This window comes from Etheostoma cragini, chromosome 5 (genome assembly GCF_013103735.1).
Source record: "Etheostoma cragini isolate CJK2018 chromosome 5, CSU_Ecrag_1.0, whole genome shotgun sequence".
NCBI classification, from domain to species: domain Eukaryota; kingdom Metazoa; phylum Chordata; class Actinopteri; order Perciformes; family Percidae; genus Etheostoma; species Etheostoma cragini.
The window spans coordinates 29,494,443-29,504,672 of record NC_048411.1 but is presented as its reverse complement, the minus strand read 5'-3'; the positions used below and the strand labels follow the sequence as shown (position 1 = coordinate 29,504,672).

The following is a 10,230-nucleotide window of genomic DNA, read 5'->3' as shown; positions in this document are numbered from 1 at the left end:
ATAGAGCGCCTTTCTAGTCTCAACGACTACTCAAAGTGCTTTTACATAGTACAGAATTCACCATTCACACATATTCACACACAGTGGCCGAGGCTGCCGTGCAAGGTGCCACCTGCTCATCAGAAAAAGGCATAGGCAGAGGCTGAGGGTTTGGCCATAACCAATTGCCACTTTGCTCAATTAAAAGCCAAGAGCTCTCTCATGTGTGGGCCACTTCTCTGCGTGGGAAAAGCAGAGAAAGGGGGGGGTAACCTTATGATCTCATAAGGGGCAAGATTCCAGATCGGCCCATCTGAGCTTTTGTTTTCTCAAAAGCAGAGCAGGATACCCAGGACTCGGTTTACGCCCATCACCATTTCTAACCACTAGGGAGACTCATGTTAATGTTAAAAAACATCATAAAGTGACATTTTCATGCCATGGGACATTTTATTAAGACCTGGGCTAAATACACAAATTGACACAAAGTATTAAAAAAGCAATCAGAGTTGATTTACTGCCCTTTTTATGTGATGTACAATTAAATTCAATTCAATTGTATTTATAGTATCAAATCATAACAAGAGTTATCTCTCTGTACAGTAGTATCCTGATGTGTGATGACGGCTCACATCAGCTGTGTGGCTTTATTTCGTTGCTCATCTCGGGCAGCAGTGCGTCTTTTGTTTGGTCCCTCACAGTCTTAAGGAAGGTCATGATGCCAGATCCACCAGTGCCCCTCTCCTCCAACGCCGCGGGTGCTCTGCTGACCATCTCCGCCTCCAACTCCCCCCTCTGGTGTCGAAGTTGTCGTGCGCGGGCCGCGGGGATGCTGATGAAGCGGCTGACGACGTTGATGTGGTAGCTGCGCAGGGCCAACAGTTTAGTGACGCAGCGCTGATAGGCCCGGTGCAGCCGCTCGCACGCCTGCTGCTGGACAAAAGTCTTCAGGGGGGGCTGCGACGAGAGGTCCTGGATCAGCTGCCTGTGGGCGGGCGGCATGTAGTCCCTCATGCGGTTTAGGAAGGAACCTAACGGGCAAGTAGCATCACAGTGAGTCCTTCTCTGTCTTTCTCCTTGCATTTATGTCAACTACTTTATCTCCACTTTCATCGTTTTGCTGCTAGTTTCTGCTCATTAAAGCACCTTGTAGGCAAGGCAACGCAGCTTTGTTTGTGGGGCACATCTCAGCAACAAGGCAATTTAAAGCTCTTTACATAAAACATTAAAAAGCAGTTAAAAGAGGTCAAAATAAAATAGGACAGATATGAGATACACATATAGAAGTTACAGTGCAGTATGAGAAATTAACAATTACATTTAAAAAAAATGAAGGCCTTCTCATGAACGGGTTTGTTAGCCTGCATGGTCCTACCAGACTCTGGTGTGTGTGTGTGTGTGTGTGTGTGTGTGTGTGTGTGTGTGTGTGTGTGTGTGTGTGTGTACGGGGAAAGATGAATTGTTTTTGATCCCGTTTGAATTGAGCGAGTGAATTACATACATTACGTTTTTCCATTTAAAAGATGATTTTCTATTTAAAGAAATTCACCGGTTGTCGTAGTACCGCTTAGTTTTGTGTGAAACCGCTCAGTGAGCTCAATACGTTTCTCGTCTTACACATTATACGTCACCTCGCTGGATGCTCAGCTAGCTAGCTAGCTAGCTAGCTAAGCTCTGTTCCACAACACATGCAACGTTCACGCTTACTGCGTCTGACTGACGCTGAAGGCCCCCGACCAAGCATCACTTCCTGACACCGTGGGAGTAAGAAGGTCTTTATAGTCAAATATACCCGACAAAAGGTGTCCGTGTGCCGGCTACAAAGCACCGTGAGCTGTCAGTTGTTTTAGTAGCCGTGGCGGTTGAGTTTACCCGACAAAAAGTGAGCGCTATGCTGCAATGACACTTGTTTATGCTACTTATCTGTCTCTCCTCTTATCTTCTTTGCCGTTGCAAACTGCAAGTTCCCCACTGTTGGAAAAATAAAGTTGTTTTTTTATCTTATCTTATCTTATGTTAAGTTGAGGTACCAAAACACCTAGTTAACCCTCCTGTTGTCCTCGGGTCAAATGTTTTTTCAAATGTTTAAAAAAAATTGTATATCTGAAATATGAGTTTCTTTTTAACCATATTACCACCAAAAATGGATTGGATTGCTTCCAACGCTCTTTGCAAACACAACTGATCACTTTCATCCTCTGATCTTAACTGTTAGTCAAAATAATTATAATTTCTGCTTTTTTTACCCTTGAAAATCAACACTTTTGACGTGTGATGTTTTGAACTTTTTCTTACCGTTTTGTCCCTTTTTCAACACTTGTGTACCTTATGTCTGAGTTAGAAAAGCAGAAATGAGGAATTATTGAGACTAAAATTAAAGGAATGGATGTTGATGAAAATCACAGACTGGAATATGTCAACTTTTACTCAATACTATTTCAAAAACACTTCCATTTGTTCTTCAAATGCTAAAAAATGTAATAAGACGCCCCAAAATTAATAAAAGTAGAGATGTGTGCTTGGCAAAGAGCGTTGTGTGGAATCAATCATGTTATTTTGGGGAATTAAAAACAACATTGACATAGGACAACAGGTCAATTTGAGGGTTAACTCAAATATTAGGTAAAATTCTACATAAATGACGGTTATTGACCTTGAATTCGGGAAGTTGGATGGAAAGACAACACAAGGGTTAATACGTTTAAAAAAAAAAAACAGTGCAGCTTTGGCATACATGCGTTCAAACATTTACATATAAAGTTCAACTGTACTTTAATCCTCTTGGTCCAGCTGTTATCTAACAAATCAAAGGACAAAGACCCATCTCACCACTTTTCGCTTTGTGTTTGACTCCCAGGAGTTCATCGAAGCAGTGCAGCAGGCTGCTCTGTGCAGCGCTGCCCCCCGAAAACTCCATCGGCTCGGCCCGCACCCCCTCATACACCAGACCCTTCGGCATGCAGGGGTTGTCTTTCCACCTGCAGGACACAGACACACACACACACACACACACACACACACACACACACATTTCAAAAACCATGTTTTACTTTACAAATAAATAACTTGTCAGTCAAATGCAAACACGGAGAGATTTCTGTACCCAGACAGGTAGATCCTCATGATGCCATAGAAGACCGAAGGCTCCACGTACACTTAAGAAAAGTCACATCAACAATTTATTTTGTCAGATTCACAATAGTTTAGAGTCATTTAAGCATGTTAAAAGATGAAGGAACCGAATGAGTTACCCAGGTCCAGCTAAATTAAAAAAACTAAAACCAACCCAACCTTAACCCTGGGGTGGGTATGGCAGCTATGTGCACTATTTTTCAAGCCATTTCATAATAAAATGCCTAAAAATCTGAACATCATTTGGTCACAACATGGTAGTTGCAAAGTGAAAAGACTCATCCTCTAGAGCCGACATCCTGTTTTATATCTAACTGTTTTATATCTAACTGTTTTATATCTAACTGTTTTATATCTAACTGTTCTCCGACTGTCTTCATCGATCTGAAACCACAACACAACAAATATTGAAGATGACTCATTTTCACTCCTGCCACCTAAAATGATGCAAACAAATTGTCTGTTACTATTTTTAGGTAATATAACGTAGGTAGGGTAGGAATTTGGTGTAAACAGCATCACTGATCTTGAAACCTATTTTTAGTAGAGCTATCAGAATGAATGGCGATGTTTCAGGGTTCAAAATTCAGGTTTTCGTCCACCAGCTACTTGGCTAGTGAATGTTCAGTTTTTACCAGCCACTCAATAGATAACCATGTTTTTTTTTGGCTGGTGAGTGAAGCAAATCTGCCATCCATTTGCATATTCTACCAACATTTGGCTAGTAGATGGTGCTAATTGTGAACCCTGAGTGTATCTTTTGCTTCATTGATTTGTCAAGTCAGAGAGACTGAGTGGGAAATGACACAAAGTTGAATTTTTATTTAAAAAACTAAAAGATTTGGGGCTTTGAATAGAAAAAAACCCATTGGGGGCTGGTTCCTTGCATGCATCAATAGCTGCAAGCAAGGATCTAGGGAAATAGTACTACTTTTAAATTAGAGTGATTACCCTGCATCAGTTTGAGGGCGTCGGTCATGTCCTGCAGAGCCTGGCAGACGGCGTCCAGGGCGGCGGCCGCAGCCTCGGTGTCTCCACACCTGACACTGTTAATCACAACGGGAATGTTCTGCAACACAGGTCGTTATTCTCGCGATTTCACGAGATCCGGTGGAATCGCGGGATTACAAATCTTGAAAACGTCAAACCATCATACCCATCAGGCTAAGTTACAACAACTTAGAAATTACTTTTTTCAGACGACAACTCAAATATAAGTAATCCATGTTTTTTAACCCTTGTGTTGTCTTCCCATCAAAATGGAAATCAAAGGTTAGGGTTTTTATCAATGTTTTATCAAAGCTTTTTATCAATTTTTTTTACTTTCTCTTTTTTACTTTCTCAAAGACACTTTTGACGTTTTTTTTTTAATGTTTGTCACTTTTTTTTTACATTTTCAACACTACATAACACTAACTTATTAACTTTAATTTTGGAATTTATGGTCAATTAACCTATTTTTTAAGAAATTATACCTAATGTTTGAGTTAGAAAAGCAGAAATTAGGAATTATTGAGACTAAAATTAAAGGAATGGATGTTGATGATAATCACAGACTGGAATATGTCAACTTTTACTCAATACTATTTAAAAAAAAAACTCTTCAATTTTTTTCTTCAAATGCTATAAAATTGAATAAGACGCCCCAAAATTAATGAAAGTAGAGATGTGTACTTTCCAAAGAGCGTTGTGTGGAATCAATCATCTTATTTTGGGTAATTAAAAACAACATTGATATAGGAAAATAGGACAATTTGACCCGAGGACAACAAGAGGGTTAATAAGAAGAACGCATTGTAAGAATTTAGTCTTTTTTAGATAAATATTGGGTACCCTCAGAGCAGGAACTGCTGCCAGCTCCACCAGCAGAGTAACCATAAAGAAACCTTTCACACTGTCTCCACCCGGAAGCCTGAACAGCAGCTCCAGGTTCCTGCAAGACCAACGTAAAACAATCACCCGTGCATACGTAACAATGTTATAGTACAAGAATTAAGTAAAAATGTACTTACTCCATGTCAAAAGACCTGGCACGGGAGACGCAGAGATGGACATGAAAATGAGCGAGAACAGAGTTGTATTTTTGGTTAGGGTAGTCTGGATCAATGGAAATACATTTCCAGAAAAAAGCCAGAAGATGTCCGAATTCTCTCTCTCGCTTTGGGGAACAACAACAAACTTCAAGCTAGCAAGCTACACGCTGAAAATGTCAAGTTTTGAAGAAAATTTGGATCGTGCAACAAGTCAGGCCCTCTGTAATCCAGCTAATTTAACCCTTGTATAGTATTTGGGTCTAATTGACACATTTCATATTTTTAGAAGAAGAAAAATAGCACAAGTTACATTTTTTTTCTACCTGAAAATCAACGGCCTTACCTTATTTCCTGTGATAAACATGTATTCCTGACTCAATTCAGAAAATTATTCTGGAAATGACCACTTTTTCCAAGATAAGAATGATCACATTTTTGTGGATTTTTAACATGAATTATAACTTTATGACAAAAAACGAACCCCACTTCTATTTTTAAGTGTGTTCTAGTAGAGACTGATGCATTCCCTAAACATGTTATCTCAATAGTTTGAAATTGAGATAAATATTTGCTCAAAGATTATAAAGTACAATTTTATTTCCGAATTGTTTTTAAAACCCCAAATACGTCACGGGTCAATTTGACCCGAGGGATACGAGAGGGTCTCGCAGAGAAGACCATACAAGGGTTAAATAGCTCACGTTACTGTATTGTGTCAGCCGTTAACTTCATTTAATATTGGATGTGGAGTTTTCTTTCACACCATGCAAATATTCCTGTAAAACAAGTTCCTTCCTGAGACTATTTTGCAGACCAACCGTCGCTGCGTCTAGAACTCAACGCCGCTCAAGACGATTGGGATTGGTTTAAAGAAATGCACAAAGTGTTTTTTTTCTCCTATCCTAGAATGCATCTGTGGTGGAGCCACAACGCTGTGAAGATACGTCTGGAAATGCAAAACTATGGTTAGGGTTACCTTACCCCTGTGGATCCTTCTTCTTCCAGTTAGCAAGTACTGCATCTGCATGGGTGAGAATTGGGGGAAGTCCTAAGTGCTGTGACACCTCCCAGTATGGGACTGCCAGGTTATGTGGCAGCATCTTGGAGGAAGATCATTAAAGATGGAAAGGCATTCATGTAAATTGTAGATTGCCAAGCAATTGGGAGCAGTGTGACAAACATAAAAACTCAAAAACAGAGACACCTGGACTGTGTTGTTCTCCCCCTCCTGCCAGGCGTAACCCATGGTCAGCACGCTGAGGGCCAGGTGGGCCAGCCGTAGCTCCCTGTGTTTCTGCAGAAACTGGCAGCTCAGCAGCGGCATCTGGACACACGGAGCAGCAGCAGTGAACATATGGCTCCATAAACATGGTGAGTTGTCTTTTTTCATTTCATTGTCCTTCACTTACTTCATTAATATGGGAGCGCAACTCGTGAGAGTCCACGAGTTCTGGGACTCGTCGGGCAATATCCATCCATGGTTGGTAGTAAGGTGGAAGCTCTTCCTTTGAAAGGCAAGGCAGAGCATCATAAAAAACCTGTGGAATGGAAATTAGTCTAAAAAGTGAAGCCAAGTGCCTTAAAGCTGCATGCTATCTAACTTCCAGCAGGGGCGACACCACTGACTCCAAGAAGAAGTCTGTTTCTATAGAAGTCTATGAGAAAATGAGTCTTGATTTATTACCTCACATGAACATTTTCATAATAAGTTGATTGTTCCAATAGCTAGTTTCAAGTTTCTTTAATACTGGTCCCATTTATTTTAAAGATTTTTTTGGGGCATGTTTAGGCCTTTTCTCGACAAGCCAGCTGAAGACGTGAAGGGGGGGGGGAATGACATGCAGCAAAGGGGTGCAGGTTGGAGTCGACCCCCGGGCCTCTCTATACATGGGTGCTCTACCAACTGAGCTATCCAAGCCTAATTATTTTAAAATAGGCCATTTAAGCAGAGGATGATTAAGGACCTGTCAATCAGGACAGAGGCTTTGCAATTCTAACCATGCTAACTCTGTGGACATTAAAATAGACCTCAAGTAGTTTTTGGTTGTGTTTTCATCTTAAGCTTTGACCTCCACACTGCGTGTTTTCACTTAAAAAAACTCAAAGTTAATTGGAACATTTTAGTCGCCAAAACATCTTGTTCGTTCTTCTACAAAAGCTACCGCTAGCATTAGCTTGTGACTTTAGGGAACATTTTTGTGTACTGCCGTAGATGCAGATGAACAAAAGGTTCCCGGAGGTCCTTGTTTACTCGTCGGTAAATCTCTGCCGGATGACTTGCTTCAGAAGGGTTAATAATCCGCAACTTTCCCTCTTTAGCGTTTAGCTTAGCGCAGCACCATTTTAACCTTACAACAACACTGGCTTGGCGGCGTCTGTCACTGGCCAACTTTGCGACGAGTGAAGCTGTGATTCACGCCTGCATCACTGTGCAGCAAGTAGCATATAAGATGCTAACGAGACACTTCTGTAATGTCAATAAAGTAAAAATGGACCCACTTAACAAAGTTGGTTCACTGACGGCTACAAGTTAGCATCAAACACATCAAAGGTCGTCAGTTGAATGGTATTTAGAGCTAGTGTTAGCAACAAATCAACCATAGATAGCTACAACGTTTTTGAAATGACTGCTAGCTTAGTTACAAGCTAGCAATAAAAAAAGCTAGCAATAAAGCTAGCAATAAAAAAAAACAAAGGTCGACGAGCAAATGATGGATTGATCTAAGACAGTTTCATTTTTTAATTTTAAAGCCTCCTTACCTAAATTTGCATTTAATTGTTTTATGTTGATACACACACAGTGACCTTGGGCAAAATATAATTATGTAAACACGTGGCTATCAGAATAAAGTTCATCACACAAAGCAAACAGGAGCAATGCCAAACGTCAGCATCCCTTAGTCAATTTGTCTAAATCAATACCAACAGTCATGAGTTCACAGTTTATAACTGTGTGAGCACCATTTTCATTTGATGTGACTTACATTTAAGTTCAGTTGAATGGCAATCAAAGGTTTTATCATGACCGGTAAAATGTGAGAAACTGTAAAAAGTTAGAGAAGGAAACTAATCAATTGGGCTTTTCCACCTACCAGGGGATCCGGGAGGATGAAGCCAAGCTCCTCGGAGACATGGTACGAGTCCAGAGAGAACAGAGGTTTGGGGTCGGAGTCAGGAGAAGCCATTAGAAAAAAATCCAACAACCCACCGACAGCGACGATCCTCCGACTATCTCAGACAAACTGTCTGGACTCCGGCACGGAGGTGGCTTTAAAGCTGCTGTCAATAAAGGTTACACAACGTTTCCCCCTCACTTCTGCTATTGCACAACTCTAACTTCAGTTTGGCTAATCAATACCTACTGTATGCGTCACGTTGTGGATCATTTTAGTAGAAGTGATCTTTTCTACACTTTCGCAAAGTTAAAAAAGTTACACCGGCCTTTCTTGTTTTTTGGTTGTTTTTCTGGGGCTCCAGTTCAGAAATAATTAATAATAATGTGTAATTGCCCCGCAGTCTCTTTGACTTGACTGGATAGAAATCAATAGAGCAAAAGGGGGGAAATCAACATTTATTCGGTGAACTCAACTAAAAAAAGGTTTCAAGATTAGTAATGGTGTTTCACACCCGATTCCTATTACCTACATAACATAACTTTAAAAAATGGAAACATCAGACAACTTTTCCCTCTCTTCAGTTGTTCTGATGAAGATACATCACAGGATGTCTTCTCTACGGGATCATTCTTTTCCTCTGCAACTATCACAGTTTTTCCCATATGATGTACAAGTTGTTAGGGAAAAATTGGTTAGGCATATTTGCAGAGCATGCCGCCATACCGTACATGTTTCATCCCGAGACCGGCATGCATTTGGGCCACGGACCACTGCTGCCAGGTTAGGGTGCGTGGTGGCTGCCATCTCAAGTCCAACATGTTCTCGGCAGCCATGAGAGCACCAGATCATTCATGACCACGACTGCTCTCGCACTAAGGGTTCCCAGTCAGGATCCACACATCTTGTTCTTTTTTCCAATTAAATGACTGACCAATGTTGACTTATTGACAAAGCAATTGTGTTGATTCAGAGCTTCCTTGTGATTTCCAGGGTACAGTATCAGGAGCCCTGCGCTCCTCTACATTCAGAAGGAGACGTGAGCCTTCTGGAGGAAGAATGTCGTCATGACAATGTTAATGAAAAGGTAATTTGAATCATGAATCCTTTCCACGGTGCATTTCCCTCCATTAGAAAAACAAAACGTTGACATCAGAGCAGAAAATCTGTTTATATTCCACTCATCTGTAAAACTTTAGTTGAAATTTACAACCGTATACAGCAGAAAAGACTCTACATCTGCTTTACTGAAAATTAAAAGAAGACTGCTTTTATGAATGCTGATAGTCCCAGAACATTTTTAACAAGTCTAAAGTTTTGGTTACATGTTATTATATCATTATCTATTATGTGTTGTGTGTTACTTCAGCTTAATTTGTTCTTATTTTGGAGAAAATATATTCCACCCAGTGCTTTGCTTTTATGTCAGCTTATGTTGTGGCTCAGGATTAACCCTCCTGTTGTCCTTGGGTCAAATTTGACCCAATTTCAAAGTTTCTACATCAGAAATTTGGGTTTCTTTCAAGCAAATTACCCACAAAATAACACGGATGATTCTATACAATGCGCTTCGCAAAGAAATGGAAGGATCAGATCTGTACTTACATAGTACTTACATTCTAAGTAGTACCCTGACTCAACGTTGACAGTCCATGATCATCCACTCAGTTGGAACTATTAGTTGAAATAATTTTGTCATTTCCAATTCGTTTTTTGTTACTTATCAATTAGGCAGAATTTCCTGTGAATGAGGTTTCTAAATGATGAATTTAGTGTAAAACTATCAATGCTAAGTTGATTGGTTAGTGGTGAATCTAGTGGGAAAAACGGCAGAACCCTTGAAAGAGGTTTTAACCCGGGAGGACAAAAGATTGCATGTTGACGGGAAGACAACACGAGGGTTAAAGAGAGGACTGAAGGACATGTAGACGTTAAGCGTCCCCTGCTGGAGAAGACTGGACGTTGCAGGACCA

The 10,230-nt window shown here is 40.5% G+C and overlaps 2 protein-coding genes across 3 annotated transcripts in view; both read right to left on the bottom strand.

Annotated features, from left to right (window-relative positions):
• Positions 1-444: 444 nt before the first annotated feature.
• ido1 (indoleamine 2,3-dioxygenase 1) lies at positions 445-8,414 on the bottom strand. Of its 2 annotated transcripts, XM_034870899.1 has the most exons (10): positions 8,237-8,414; positions 6,554-6,649; positions 6,349-6,468; positions 6,126-6,244; positions 5,124-5,138; positions 4,945-5,044; positions 4,063-4,180; positions 3,083-3,134; positions 2,809-2,957; positions 446-1,010 (listed from the first exon to the last, which is right to left on the bottom strand). In XM_034870899.1, exons 1-10 carry the CDS (start codon positions 8,327-8,329, stop codon positions 613-615), a joined length of 1,260 nt encoding a protein of 419 aa, XP_034726790.1. In that variant the 5' UTR covers positions 8,330-8,414; the 3' UTR covers positions 446-612. The 2 variants fall into 2 exon arrangements, with proteins under 2 accessions (XP_034726791.1, XP_034726790.1); XM_034870900.1 differs by lacking the exon at positions 6,554-6,649 and having other exon boundaries at positions 445-1,010; positions 8,237-8,408.
• Positions 3,464-10,230, bottom strand: part of kansl3 (KAT8 regulatory NSL complex subunit 3) — a 340,892-nt gene continuing 334,125 nt past the window's right edge. The window contains exon 23 of the transcript XR_004656523.1: positions 3,464-3,548. The gene's annotated coding sequence lies outside the window, so the exon portion shown is untranslated. The remainder of the gene's footprint in view (positions 3,549-10,230) is intronic.

Bases quoted from the DNA above. Each gene is read 5' to 3' on its own strand.
- ido1 (XM_034870899.1), bottom strand. From the start codon at position 8,329: ATGGCTTCTCCTGACTCCGACCCCAAACCTCTGTTCTCTCTGGACTCG. The intron at 6,469-6,553 runs GTAAGTGAAGGA...CCGTGTGTCCAG, and splicing joins TGCGCTCCCATATTAATGAA to ATGCCGCTGCTGAGCTGCCA. The intron at 3,135-4,062 runs GTAATCACTCTA...ACTTTTCTTAAG, and splicing joins CGCCCTCAAACTGATGCAGG to TGTACGTGGAGCCTTCGGTC.